Here is a 15,629-nt window from a genome sequence, read left to right as displayed (position 1 = left end):
TGTATACATATGTATATAAACATACAATGTAACAAATGTGCATTTGAATGTGTGGAATAATTTAATGAAGAGTTTCTTGCAAAACATAACAATTGACGTGCAGAAAGAATTTACTGCAAATATTTTATTCAATGCAATGGTGAAATCGCAGCTGACATTCGCTAGCGGAAATAAACTTCGTTTATCTACCAGCTAAGCTGAAAGACCAAAAAACGTTTTTAAATCAAATAGTACTTATATATTATAATTTTATAGCATTACTGATTTCAATAATTTTTCCAGAATGTTTATAGATCTATTTGAGGGCACTAATTTCACTAAAAAATATCTACACATATGCCAACAATTCTCATTAAGTTATTAACTGTAAACATTATTTATCTACTATTCCTACCTACCTACTATTCCAGCCTATCTTCAAATAAAATGTTGTCTGTCGAGGTGCACCGTTATAATAATAGTCGATATAAGTAGGTGTCACTGGAGTACTGGAGAGGAGTCAATGTAAAGAAATAAAGAGTTTTTCATTTTAAAAGCATATGTACATATGTATGTATAAATGTCAATACTATAAAAGCTCGATCCACTACGAAAATATCGCATCGCAATCGTGTACCGGAGAGTCGAGTATCGAGCGCTCGCAAAGGCTTGCTTTGGAACGAAAAAAACTAAGGGAAGATAATTTTATGCCTATTTTTAAAATAGAGGGACAAGAGTATCAGCCTTCAATTCCCACGACAGCCGGTTCTACGCACCGGAATTGACTTGGATTTTATCCGACCAAGGGCTATTTTTTCGGCGATCTAACCCCGTTTGGATCGGTGAGTACTAATTTGTGTTTGTCGTCATTGGAACAACGCCTTGCAGCAGGGTTGCTTCGTAACCTCCTGACCGGAGGAGTTTTTTTGCTGCTTATACGCAAAAAGGCTCCATCCAAACTCCACCTCAGTGTAATACATGCAATGGATGGAGCCATCTTAAGAGCTGTTCAGGTCTTAAGACAGGGAGTGGCCTCTACGGTTGTGCAATCTGCAAATAGTTCGCGCGCCGCGCCGCCACTCAACCCGAGTGGCCAACAGAGGACCTCTACAGTCAGGAGCTCAAACAGGCAACATAGCTCCCACTCTGACTTGTCCCCCCCAACTTTCATCCCACTCCAATCCTCGTGCGAGAGCCAATCAGCAACTCTTGGTTCCTCGCACAGTCTGTTCCATGTGCCAGACCGCCATACATCGGAATGTTACATCAGTTATGTAAGTGCAATTCCTGCACTAGCTGGTGTCACTTCTCGGCGTGTTCCAGCCTGCGCACCACACGTGAGTGGAGTGAATCATACGTTGCCCCATGCTGCAGGAGTCTGCCCCCGCAACTCACAACAGTGGCGTCGCCAACTAACACCCCAGCGTGACAACCGCCCCTGCGGGTTCTGCTGCTGCAACAAACATCACCAACACGTCACTCCCTCACCCCAGGATCACCCACGGACACCCGCGACAAACCAGACTTCTTCAATTCAACTGCAACGGACTCCAAGGTAAGATCGAGCAGTATGGTCTAATCGATGAAGACATCGAGCGCAGGGATACTACCCTAGAATGTCAGGGTATAGCTATCCGGTCAGGCGATGTCGAGCTCGAAATATTTCATATATACATCTCCCCAGGATATCACCCGAATATAGATGCGTTACTTCGTGGTGAAAACCGTTTGGTACTAGGCGAATTTAACGCGCACCATGATCTTTGGCATTCCTGCCTGTCAAATGATCGTAGGGGAATGGAGTTGGCGGAACAGATTGACGATTCGACATTCTGCACAATGAATGACGAAGCCCCCACCAGAGTTATGGGCACCTGTAATAGCTCGCCTGATATTACCATTGCTAGTGGTGGTCTGATAAATAGCATAACCTGGCGACCTATGCTAACTCTCGCATCAGACCATCTGCCCATAATTATCTCGAGAAGCCTCCTGATTTCGTTTCTGTGGATAACCTTACCTTTATTAACTTTAACAAAGCTAACTGGGTCGGCTTCACAGAATTTACTGAGAGCACCTTCAAACGAACGTATGCGTTGGCGAACGTCAATTCCGCAAGGTGATCGCAGCAGCTACCGCTCGCTTCATCCCGGCTGGAAGAATAGCGGATCTCCGCCCCAATTTCCCAGCCGGAGCAGCCGTTTTGCTAACGAGCGCGACACCTTACGCCACGCCGATCCCGGGGATCCCCGAATAAGGGATCTCAATTTGGAGATTCGGCGTATGGTAAACCATCATAAGCGGACGAAATGGATAGAGCACCTGAAGTCCTGCAATCTCTCCACCGGTATGAGTAAGCTTTGAGCTACTGTCAAAGCTTTGTCTAATCCGAAGAGACATGACGACCGAGTTGAAGTTCAATTAAATGGTCATGCCTCTTGGGACCCGAAGAAGTGCGCGAGCTATTTTAGCCGGCAGTTTACATTGCACCCTTCGGTAGACAAAGCCAAGAGATGTGTTAACCGACGGCTTACTTGAGTAAGTTATCTCACCAAGGTCCTCAACCTGTCACTGACCACTCTTCAAATACCCGATGTGTGGAAAATCGGAAGAGTGGTCCCACTACTGAAACCTGGCAAACCCGCAAAGAAAGGGGAATCTTATCGTCTGATAACCCTCCTCTCCCCAGTAGTGAAGACACTTGAGGCCTTGCTACTCCTGACTTTCTCTCACCACTTGAGCCTAGCCAGTCACCATCATGGATTCTGAAAAGTGCTCAGCAACAGCACTTAGCGTCAACCAGAAACTACCCAGTGAGAGAACGATCCTCGTAGAGTTGGGCTTGTCAAAAGCTTTTAACACAGTCTACCACACAACGCTATTGCAGGACATTGAAAAAACTACGCTTCCTCCAGGGCTAAAGAGGTGGACCATGAACTATCAGAACGGTCGTCAGTCATCCGTACTATTTCGAGGTGAAACATCTAAACTGCGAAGAATTAAAAAGGGGGTTCCGCAGGGTGGTGTCCTCTCCCTGCTACTGTTTAACTTCTACATCTCGAAACTCCTGCAACCACGTCGGGCAATGGAGCCTCACACTTTCCCCCACGAAATCCAAAGCGACCATATTTACGAACTGGACGAAGGAGTATAGACACGAACTTAATATTGCAGTCGATGGCGTTAAAATTCCGACTGTCAATAACCCTAAGATTTTAGGTGTAACATTCGATAGTCTATGCTCCTTCTCTCCCCATACGCCCCCGATTATCGCCAAGGTACAGAGCCGCAACAAAATCCTCAAGTCGCTAGCCGGCAGCACATGGGGAAAAGACAAAGAAACGTTGTTGGCAACTTACAAGACAATTGACCGGCCGGTCCTTAACTACGCAGCACCAATATGGTCGCCTGGATGCAGTGGTACGCAGATGAGGAAACTTCAGACCTACCAGATTACTGCACTCCGGACCACGACGGGATGCCTTTTGATGTCTACCATAGAACACCTCCACTGTGAGACACTTATGCTCCCTGTAAAGCAGCATAATGAACTCCTCTCCAAGCAGTTCCTGCTAGGATGTTTCACCCTTGCAGCCATCTGCTTGGAGCGGAACCGCCTCCTAGGAGCATCAAAAGGTCTTTCCTTGACTACGTCGACGACGTCGTACAGTACGCCGACCGGACTTTGACGCAACTGACTTTCCGTTAAAACAACAACAACAACAGTATCAGTCTTCTATCTTGATCAGGCCATGTCCGCAATTCTTGCAAATTTCATTTCAGACGCAGATCAGCTATCGTTACGGTCAAACATATCTCCAATGCTAAAAATTTATTTAATTAACGAACTACAAACCACACTGAATAACAACAATAATAAGTAAATATAACATGTTTCAAACTAAACTTAGATCGGAACACAAAATACATTTGATGTAATCGTTTACAAGGAAGCTCTGATTCAATAAATTATTTTTCAGGAGCAGAGAAAGTAAAATACATGGTAAAGGCCTTTTTACAAAAATAAAAAAAAAATATATAATAATAATACAAAAAAAAATATACATACTTTCATGTTCGAATTTCCTTCATTTCACTAATTTTTAATGACTCCACGCAAAAACGATAAAATATGGAGGACTTTTGGAATGATTGTTTAATACGAGTACTCGTGCGAAATTAAAAATTCACGGTGTTTCTTCAACACAAAGTGTTAGTTCGTTAGGGGTTCCTCAAGGAAATATTTTCCTTATTAACGAACATTTTCAAAATCGATGGCTTCAAAATTCATTCAAACATCAAAGATTCAGATATCTACTATATTGTCAATTGTTTATTATAAAAGCACACTTACCACGCGATTCTGTACTGTGATACAGTCTCAAGTCTCTAAATTTGAGATTTTAAGTTAAAGAAAATTTTTGCGACTTGAGATGGATGATTTAGGTATTGTGTGTCAAGATCGAGTTACTCTTTACAACAAGAGTTAATGAACTTTTTAATTTTGTAGAAACGCTGGCTAAGTTATATCGTTTATTTTAATACTGTTCCCGGGTTACTAACCGCGAAGGTTTACAATACAGTATTTCACGAAAATGGCAGAGTTAGTAATAGCGTTGCTGGGATTTTCAAAGTGATGAAGCATAACCACAAACTTGCGTATGATAATTGTGACGTAAACCCGACATTGTGAATAATCGAGATATACACATACATACATATATTTACCTATAATTCCGATTCCAATGTGGGAACTTAACCACAACGAATATTACTCATTTCTCTTTCCTCTTTCGTCAAAACTAAATTTCTTCAAATTGTGCGAAACTCAGCTTAAAACACGAAAGGAAGAGCTAAGAACGGGTGTAACCAAATATTTTATACCCTTCGAGCTTGCAGGATTAAAGCTTCTAATTACATAAATATTAACCAATTTAACGAAATACTTCATTGACGATGAAATGGTGAACGAATTTCGGTAAAATTTGGTATCATATTAACTCATTTTGATGTTCATAGACTCACTTAGTTTTTACTATATTGTTCTTCCCGTCAGTGAAAATTATATTTAAATCATTAGAGGCACAGCAATGAAAGGGCTGATTGCATTAATTTTTGACATTGCTTAGATATGTTTGAGAACTTTTTTCAGCAATTTTTATAAATATGAAGACTTTAAATATGCCAACAGGAAAAAGTCACACATCACACGATCTTGGTGGCCAATCAACCGGTCTAGAACGTGAAATTAACGGCTCACTGAAGTGTTCTCTCGTATTGATACGATGTGTGGGTAGTGGCGCCATCTTGTTAAAACCTAATTTCGCCGCGATTAGAAGCTTTAATTTATCAAATAGTCGGTTTTAATTGTGCGATAACGGTCGCCATTGACGGTTCAGTTCTCACCGGCATCATTCTTGAAGAAATAAGGACCGATGTTTCCACCAGTCCACAAACCACACAAAACCGTTATTTTTTTCTGGATGAAATGACAGCTCTTGAATCTCTTCCGGTTGCAGACAATTTTGCTTGTTTATTTACCTATTAAGCTAGAAATGTGTCTCATCGCTGAAGAAAATTTGGAGAACGTCAGATATTCTTGGAACTTTTCAAAACCTCATAGAGCGAACCGATGCCGCTTTGGAAGATTGAGCGGCTTCAGTTCTCACACAAGTTGTATTTTGTACGCTTTGAATTTAAGATCTCGACGTAAAAAGCCGAGTCGTTTCATTCGTCATTTCGTGTTGCTGCAAACGGCGCTGAATCGACTTTCCACGGTCTTCCTGTACACGCTCAGCCACGGCTGCTATAAATATTTCCTTAACTGTTGGCCATAAGTTGAGCGAAGATCGCGAAGCACATTTTCTACAGAACGTGAATTTTTGTAATAAAGTTGAACGAATTGTAAATGTTGTTCCGGTAAAGTAAGGTAAGTCTTTCTATGATGAAATGCTAAATATTACGGAACAAAAATAACATGACAGCTTGACACGATGATCTATCAAAGTAAAGCTATTGAAAAAAGTACCTATACTTGGATCACCCGTTATAAGCAATGGGTGTGTATAACAAAATAGCCAAATTGTCTTTTCTGTAATTTCATACTTTAAAGTATTTGAGGGGAAGATGTGGAACAACACGTTCTTATGTTTGCTTTTAATTTTTTCGAATCTTCCGTATGTGAGGAGAATTGTATAGGTACGTAATTGTAATTGTAGGTGTATTTCTAATTAGAAATTAGTCTTTATGAGACTCTCGTGTGTAAGCGGAAAACTATTGAGACACACTTGTGGCAAATTACCACTTTTGAACCACACTACATTTCGAACGTTTCACTTTGCTAATTTACCTGTATTTGAATCTCAATTAATTTTGTTAGCAATACATGTGACATGTGGCACTACACTCATTTAACAACCAACGCTGTTGGAAGCTCAGAAATCAGCAACACTAAATTGTCAAAGTCAACTATTAAGAAGTGTAGAAACAATCCCTCGCACACAGGCCATACTTAACCTTTTCATGACGACGCTGTCTATAGGAAACATTGTACTTATGCTGTTATAGCTCTCGTTATTCTTATTATTTTAATTTTAACATTTTTTTTTTGTGCAGTAGACTAAGATTTTGTGTATGTACATACATACATACATATGTACATACATATGTACATATATGTATACCAAGTATCTACGAAAAAGTCTTGTAATTGTTCAATTGTGAGCTTATTGTTCCGGTGTCTACAAGTGTTCACAAATTTTTTTTAAAATAGCCTCTGCAAAAAAATAAAACAAAAAGTTGAATAAAACAGTTTTTGTGCTATATAGTAAGTGATTTTTATAACTTAATACAGGCAAGAGATTACAATAAAACAAAAATAGGCAAACCTCAATATTTTGTCAAACACGACATTGCCTATAGGCAACATCCTGTAACCTTCAAACCAGGACCCCTAGGACTTTGAAATTTTGGTCGGTTCATGTTAAGGTCGCGATTAAAACATATCTGTACTCAAACATTTTTTGGCATCGCTCATTTTATTTCAGACATGAAAGGGTTAAGGATGTGTACATATGTACATGTACACGTACTATAAATGAATATACAACTGTTTTTTATGGCTTTAATTTTCGATGTTATCGGCTTATAGCAACGTTTAAATTTAGCCACTATAGAATTTGCTTTCGCTGCTGCATTGATTATTTTCCAACGCGAAAACTATGAAGAAGCAAATAAATAGCAAAATTAAAACAACAAATGTTATGCTAATCGTGTTTGTACATCAGAAAACGCCACTTTCAGCGACACGCGCATGTATATAAACATACTCTATATCTACTCGTACTACATACACACGAAGCCGATGGTGTGCGAAAATAGCCGGCGAGAGTTTATTTTTAGCTTCACACGATTCGCACAACCAAGCAGAGACAGGTATTTACACACATAACATAAGTGTGGCTGTTCGGCTGGGGAGCTCGGTCAGCTGGCAAATGGAATACACACATCCGTGCATATGCACATGTTGTGACCACAAAGCAACGTTTGCACGCCCCAGTTTAGTGGCGCCCCACTTGAGTTGCAGCTTATGGTTAAAATATAATACATATGTGCATGCAATGTACTCGTATGTATGAATGTATTTACTTGCTTAGTTAGCTTGGCGTCTGGAAGCCAATGCATGGCTTGTGCCACAATTATGGTTATGACAGTGTGCAGTTAATTGTTTTTCAGTATAGAGCGCAAACCAATAGCGGTATAATAAATACCTATACATGTGGCCATCCACTTATACAGGGCTTGTCCGGAAAGCAGTAGGAATGAGTCGATTTAAAAAAAATTTATTAAACCAATCATTACAATTCTTTGAAAGCTTTCAAAATAGGCTTCTTCTGCGCCAATACCACTCTGCCAGCGCGATTTCCAAGCATTGAAGACGTCAAAGAAAGCATTCTCCGGAATAGCCTTGAGAGCCGAGGTGCATGCTGCTTAGATCCCCTCTGTCGTCTCAAAATACTTGCCTTTCATCGGTCTTTTTAAGACAAGGAAACAAAAATAAATCCGGAGGGCCACATCTGGGCTATAAGCCGGCTGCGGAAGCGTTGGAATGCCGGCCTTGGCTAGGTAGCTGTTCACAAGAAATTCGGTGTGAGCCGAGGTGTTGTCGTGATACGACTTCCAATTGTTTATGATGTCTTGTCGGACCCGATTGACTCTTCGTCTCTTGAGGACTTCCACGGCGTTGACGGTTTGTTCAGGGTGACAAATTCATGGTGGACGAAGCCTTTGATGTCAAAAAAGACATCGTTTTCACTTTGAATTTGCTCATTCTTCTTCGTCTTCATCAGCAGCCTCTTCCCGGCTCTTCAGAAAGCCCTGGTGCCACTGAAACACACCACTTCTTGCAAAAGCAACATGTGGGTAAGCATGCTCGACCATACCAAACGTCTCTGTCACAGATTTACCGAGTTTCACACAGAATTTAATCACGTACCTCTGTTCTAACGAACGCTGCATTTTTTCTTGCACCACTCACAGAAATGCGGCGCGCGAAAATGTTTGTCCTGACTCTCCAGGTGCTAGAAACGCCCTCTACTGAATCCAGTCTGTGCGCACACGCTCCGAAGTACAATAGCGGCGGAAGAAAATCAGTCCTATTACTTTCCGGACAATTCTGTATGCGTTCATATATGTATGTATATGTGTGCGTACACATTTATTTAAATACACATTCGTATTTATGCAAATATATTGACTTTGCTGCTCGTTCGTAGGCTGGAGTCAGTGCAGTTATCCTTGACTGGTTAAAAGAGACCTTTTCAATTACTGATATCGACCTCACTTGTTGGCAGTCCTTGCAATTGAAAATTCCATTACCATACACCCACACACAAGTGCTTGGAGTTTAAGGTAAGTACTGCCTAGTTTTTAATTACTCGCATTAATTACCAACCGGATATTTTTACACAGTCCCTTATAAATCTCCAGGTTAGTCAAAATACCGTTTTTATACTACTAGATTGGCCAACTTACCTAGTTGGTGGATTTAATTCGTTTACAAAACAAGTACTTACAGCTTGGAAGACATCTTGGTCACGTAACAAGTATACATTTGCCATGAATCATGTAATGTTTCTCATAGACATCATCAGCCATTATGAGTTCCAAGATGCGTATCTTCTTAACTAATGAAAACTAATTAAAAAACAGTAAGGAAAGCTTAAGTTCGAGTGCAACCGAGCATTTTGTTCTTTCTGCACTTCCAAGGAACTAAGCCGGGGGAAAAAACATGTCTGAAATATTTATGTATATTAACCAAAGAAATCCAATTTCATTAAATTGTCACTTATTTCTAGTAAGATGGAAAGTAAAATTGGCAACAAATCATCATACATACAAGTACGAATATATCGCATTTCGGAGCCAGCGGAAAATCTGCACTAATTGCAACTGAAAACTCACACATGAATCGATAAATTCGCTGAAGAGTCCTGTAAAATAAAAAGGGTTTCACATATTTTCGGAATTTATTTTTATCTTCTTTATATATATAACTGGAAAATGTTTTTTAAAATTCGCAGTATCCAAAATTTAAACCTTAACTATAACATTTTTTTCATACCTGCTAACTAATGGATATCTTGACAGACAATTTAAAATTGCAAAAGGTCTGGCATAAAAAAATAGCGGCATAACTGAAGTGTGAGAAAAATTTGAGATATACAGAAATCTTTTCGAAGCATTGCAGTAACCCCAAAAATCATATATCCTCTAGTAATTATATATGTAATATATGTGTCAAAATGTAGTAAATGCTCAGAAAATATGTGAAACCGTATATATGTATGTATATACGGTATAAAGGCGATCGAAAGTTTACAATTTTTTATTGGGTAAATGGGAGTTAGGGGGATATCGCACTTTAGGTAGTTTTGGCCATAGAAATTATTCTCATCAGCTCTCTTCTCAGTCTCTTTCCTTGTTTCTCAGTGGATCTACCTGGTTCTCACTTAGTCTCCCTGGTTGTCAGTTGATCTCACTGGTTTCCAATATCTGTTCCTAGCTCTCAATGGCTCTCCTTAGTTCTCACTGGGTCTCCCTGTTTCTTAGTGGCTCTCAGTTACTTTCCCTAATTCTTTCGGGTTCTCCGTGCTTCTCTGCGGCGCTCCCTGGATTTCATTGGCTCTCTCTGGTTCTCAGTGACTCTTCCTGCTTCTCATATATGAGGCCTCAAATTTCATATTTCGATTTTGAGTTCAAAAAGACATATAAATTCTTTCAAGGTTAGGCTAGGTTATGCTATACGACTGATTCCTAAATTGAAGAGAATGGGATGCGAAACCAGAAAACAAATTAGGCCCCAGATAATGATGCCCAGAAAAATGGTCATTCAAGAATTTTGTTTGTCTGTCATGTGCATTTTATTCTTACCGCTTAAACACCGATTGAACCTTTTAAAAATCCTATATCTGGTGACAGTCTGTCTGTTCAGCCATCCGTGCAAGCGATAACAGAGTAAAAATTTAGGTGCGCAAACCTTATAAATGGTAATGGGTAAATGGGAGTTAGTGTGTTGTCGTACTTTAAGAAATTTTCAATATAACGGAGAAACATGGTGGACCAATGAAAAAATGCAGAGCCAGTGACAGCCACTGAGAAACTAAGAAGGCGCATTTACTTCAAAGTAGGTTTCAATCTCGGGGTTTCTAATTCAGCGTTGATGTGTTTCTTTATAGAGAGCATTTTATGAGAAAACAGAAAAAATTACAGAAGTTAAATCCGAATAATCTACTTTGTTCAAGATCTTTATAATTTCATCATCGAATTAAGGCATTTTCTGCATTTTAATGACAAACTTATATTTAAATAAAAGTCGTCCATTCATCTCAACACTGTGGCATATCTGCAAACAAAATGTTGTCATATACATATTTAAATCACAACGTACCGAATATAAAAGCATAAAATAAATATGTACAAAATATTCTAAAAGCTATTTCTAATTAGCATTCAAAACCGATTGAGGTCAACGCTTGTTTAAAACGGCCTCAAATGCACATTTTGAATTTCTGTCATTTTTCTGAAGTGCGAATGTGGCAGCCACCCATCGTGGAGCTACTATATTTCATACGCCACTTGTGTTGTTGCATTACCAATTGAACACACTTTTGCAGAGTGAAACCGCAGCTTTGATGGCTGTTGCGGCGATGCGACGGCACGATCCAATTACCACTACCGCCGCAGAAGCCAAGTAAAAGTGAAATTATGCAACACCTCATTGTTGCTGCTTTGTTGGCTCTCTTGTCGAAAAATTTTGATAAGTGAATGGCGGTAAAAAATTACTGGCGACGAGAGATCAAAGTTGTAGCCAAAGTTTATGCCTTACCGGTAATGGTAATTCCTGATAGCGCCATTAGCATGACCGAAGACCGTCGATCTGCTTTTGTTGTAAAAAGGTAGGGGTAGGGAATTTCTCTTAGAAGCTGTACTGTTGTAGGATCAGAGTTGGAAACAACCAGCCGAAACTGCAAATGAACCGGAGTATTCCAAGCTGTATATAAGCGATATAGTGCCTCAGTTTTTGAGATAATGACATGGAGTTTTGATCAAGTAGATTTTTCTCGCCGTTATCGGACAACTGTAGCTTCTAAACTGATGTGTCCAACACTCGTCCTTCTTTATTTGACAAGTTACCATAGATGTTTATCCAAGACATCGCTACAATATCCGAATAAATAAATGGACAATTAGAAACATAGTTGCCTCACAAGTGACCAGTCGAACTCAATTCCTAGCACTGAACTTGGTTTTATTCGAGTTAAGTTAGTTGTGTCTAAAGCCCAGTAAAAAGTCTTCATGCAGTCGTTTGATCAAATCAGTGGGTAAAAAAGGAAGGAAGAAAGATGAATGAGATACAATTGTATCATTATTTAAAGCAAATAATTACTCCATTTGTTGTCGTATGTATGAATGTATATGCTCACAAAACGCGCCATATGATTAGCATCGTAGTTCGATCTGATTAGCATTGTAACACGCAATGCCGTCTTGCATATATGTAGCGCTAAACCAGCGTTGCATTGAACCAATCACTAGTTAAGGTTAAAAATTAAGCAAACGTCGACATGACGCAGCGCTACTTACTTTCAATACCCGTTTGAGCTGCGCTTGTGCCAACACCATGAATTTATGTACATGCATACATAAATATACGTAGCGTATATCGGCGCGCATGTTGCGACGAGCATCAGAAGTCAATGCCGACACACAACGAAGCATCGGTAGATGTTCATTACTTTTATTTATTTCAGTGGTTGCCACAACTGAGGTGGCGACAGCAATAACACTATTACCATAAATATTGCCGCTGCTTGGCTGCTGACGCGCCAGTTTACGCCAACACCGTTGCGCCGGCTGTACTGCCGATGGAGTAGAGTCGTAAAAAGCGACTGCACTATGAAACGAGGCTCGGCATTAGCGGAACAGCTCTTGTAGACATCGGCAGCCAGCCGGATGACCAACAACCGACCCATTAAGCGTTTGGTTGTTATTGTTGTTATATTGTAATTTTTGCTTTGCAGTTGCTGTTTCGCCTTCAATGCAAAGTTGTTCGTTGCAACTTAACGTGGTTGTCAATGTGGTTTCGCAAATGTTTTTGCATTATGTCTAGGAGATGAACGTCTACCGATTTTTTATTGGCATTGTTATTGTTGTGCTAGTCGAAGAGGCGAATAAGTAATTATGAATTTTTGGTTTGAACGTTCCGGTTGTACTCGGTCATTCCAAATGGAGTTACATTCGGTTGAATATGGAAGATACATATATATTTCTTCTCCTATCACAAAAGCAAACGCGATAACTAATGTAATTGATGTGCTCTATGTAACTGTGTTTGTAGATAATTGCTTATATCATTCCATCATATATGGATCTATCTACTCTATGATGTAAGAAAGAAAGTTAATTATAACAAGACCAATCGAAAAGTCTGAGTCTGAGAGCATGCCTGAGCGCCCAAGTTAATTCTGTCCGACCGTCTGCGGAATTCCGAGAATTTTAAAAATATGGAAAGAACGCAATATCTATAATGTCTGCGATGGTGTATTGGCGAATCGTCTATTGAAGGTGGCCGAGGTAGCTGAGACAATAAGCATTTAATTTATTTTATAAAGCTGATTGGATTCTATCATGTAAATGATAAGAAAGCTGTCAGCGCGTGGGTTCCGCTCTGGATAAAAAGGGCAATCATAAGCTTCTGCATTATTGTGTGACCGTGGAGGAAATATGGATCCAGCGGAGAACACCAGAGGCCTAAAAACAGTCTCCGACAAACCTGCCATGAGAAAAAAGTTCAGAGTCACCGTTCGTGGAAGTCAAAACATGTGAATAACATCGATTACTTGCGGAAGGTCTTTTGTCATCGATTCGATTTCTAAATGCAGAATAAGTACCTCCAATCATATTTAACGAGCGGGTCAAAGAAGTTGTAGCAGCTTTGAGTCAAGTGTATCGAGGTCAAAGGATATTATTTTATACGTAGAAATAAACCTCCATTTATTGAACTTTTCGTTTTTTCATACCAAGTACTTATCGGATTGTCCACATCCATGTTATCCGATGATACAAAGAGCGCGAATCAGTGCTTAGAGCTTTTAGTTGAATGTTCTGAGAACATCGTAATCATATTCTGCCTGGAAAGCTTTGTCTACTCTGTAATTAAGTTTAAGTTTAATAATGCTTTGCAATTTTTTGATGGAATTTTACTTTGTCTGTGACACATACTTTTCTTCTTTTTTGTTAACTATTTAAATTACTTTTAATCTTACTCTTAGTAGCTGGCGGAATTTTCTTCTATATTATACTCGTGGTGAACAGCTCACGATTGTTGGCTCACCAACTATTTTTTGAACGTCGAGTGTGCTTTTCATTCATTGAATGCATCAATGACTCACTTGATTTCTATTGTTATTTGGCTACGACTGAACTCGCAAAATTTCCAATTAGTAAAAAATATTGAAAACTGCACATGGCTAAGTCATCGTAAATCATGGATTAGCTGGCAACCGGCAATTGCCAACTGGCATGAGGAGCTTAATATGCAGCTGAATGTACGGCAGCCGACATTCTAAATCTTTGGCGAAATGTGTTCATTATATTTAGTAATTAGACGCGCTAAACAACTTCAGTACTTGGCTAACTTGGCGAGCGAGCGCGATAGCCATAAATAACAGTAATTGCCCTACCTGGCGACCCAACTTGGCAGTTTTGTGTTACGCTCGGTCATGCAAATGGCTGACCACTTAGTTCATATTGTACTTACGGGAACTGGATATCAGATTTTCTAAAGATGTATTAAATAGTTTTGAAGCTAACTCAGCTATCAGAACTCTAGAGGCTGGAATATAGACTTATAATGTGGACACTTCAATCTTCTGCTTCCGTAGCTTACAATTTCGAATCGACATTTTCGATAACTAGCTTTCAAAGCAATAATAGAAAATTGATCTTGATATACTGAAATCTATTCGACTTTTAATGTCGAGCATTGAACACTACTAAAACGAATGGAAAACTTGGCTGCTGACTAATATGACTCTGAAAAACATTAATAATATTTAAATAAACAAACCAAAATACAAATTGCCGATTTACCAGTTGAAATTGAACAAAAAGGCGACAACAGAAGTTAACAGAAGAAATCTCACACCAAGAATATTCTTTTATTTTTACATAATGCTGCCTCTCATCCCAGAGATAACTGCCTGACGAACATAACTTTAGAGTTTCTACCTTCTAATACAACATCCATATGCCAGCCCTTGGATCAGGGCATAATATAAAATTTTAAAGTCATATACAGAAACTTCATTATAAAGGATATGCTATCAAATATGGATACAGCCAAATCCGCATTTTTGGGCAAAACTGAAGCACCAAACATAGAGAACTGTTTCCGAAAATCTGAATTTATACAAAATTCGAATGTCAAACTGTTTGAACTTGAGGATGATATTCCATTAGCAACGCTCTTTAACATTTGAGCATATACTCGTACTAAACGCAAAACTAATATGACTGTGTAAACTGACGTTGAGCAAGACCAAAAGCTTCGTCAGGAGCGGAAAGGACTTCTCCGAATCGTTCCATACCAAAGGAGCTTTCAGACAAGGCGACTCTCTACCGTGCGACTTCTACTCCTGGAGAAAATAATTCGAGCTGCAGAACTTAATCAAGCAGGTACAATCTTCTATAAGAGTGTACAGCTGCTGGCGAATGCCGAGAATATTGATATCATTGGCCTTAACACCCACGCCGTTAGCTCTGCTTCCTCCAGACTGGATAAGGAAGCAAAGCAAATGGGTCTGGTAGTAGGAGTCTGGACCAAACATCTGCTGTCATTAAACAAACAGTCGTCGCACTCGCGACGTCACTATTGACAGTCATAACTTCAAAGTAATACACAATCGTCTATTTTGAAACTAGTATTAACAATGTCGAAATTCATCGCAGAATAACTCTTGACAACAAGTGCTACTTCGGATAGAGTTGGTAACTGAAAAGTAAAGTCCTCTCTCGACGAACAAAGATGTAAGTCACTCATTATTCGCATTCAGAAGGACCTGGCTACACTTGGTATCTCAAAGTGGCGT

The 15,629-nt window shown here is 39.5% G+C and overlaps 1 protein-coding gene across 1 annotated transcript in view; it reads left to right on the top strand.

Annotated features, from left to right (window-relative positions):
• The window catches only part of LOC125778237 (uncharacterized), a 29,252-nt gene extending 22,650 nt beyond the window's left edge, over positions 1 to 6,602 (top strand). Inside the window, exons 2-3 of the mRNA XM_049454897.1 lie at positions 3,071 to 3,558; positions 6,595 to 6,602. Of these exons, the coding sequence (XP_049310854.1) occupies positions 3,071 to 3,558; positions 6,595 to 6,602 (496 nt within the window). The remainder of the gene's footprint in view (positions 1 to 3,070; positions 3,559 to 6,594) is intronic.
• The last annotated feature ends 9,027 nt before the right edge of the window (positions 6,603 to 15,629 follow it).

The sequence above is a fragment of the Bactrocera dorsalis genome, chromosome 4 (genome assembly GCF_023373825.1).
Source record: "Bactrocera dorsalis isolate Fly_Bdor chromosome 4, ASM2337382v1, whole genome shotgun sequence".
Lineage (NCBI taxonomy): Eukaryota > Metazoa > Arthropoda > Insecta > Diptera > Tephritidae > Bactrocera > Bactrocera dorsalis.
The sequence above is the reverse complement of the archived record's forward strand: the minus strand, read 5'-3'. Positions and strand labels throughout refer to the sequence as shown.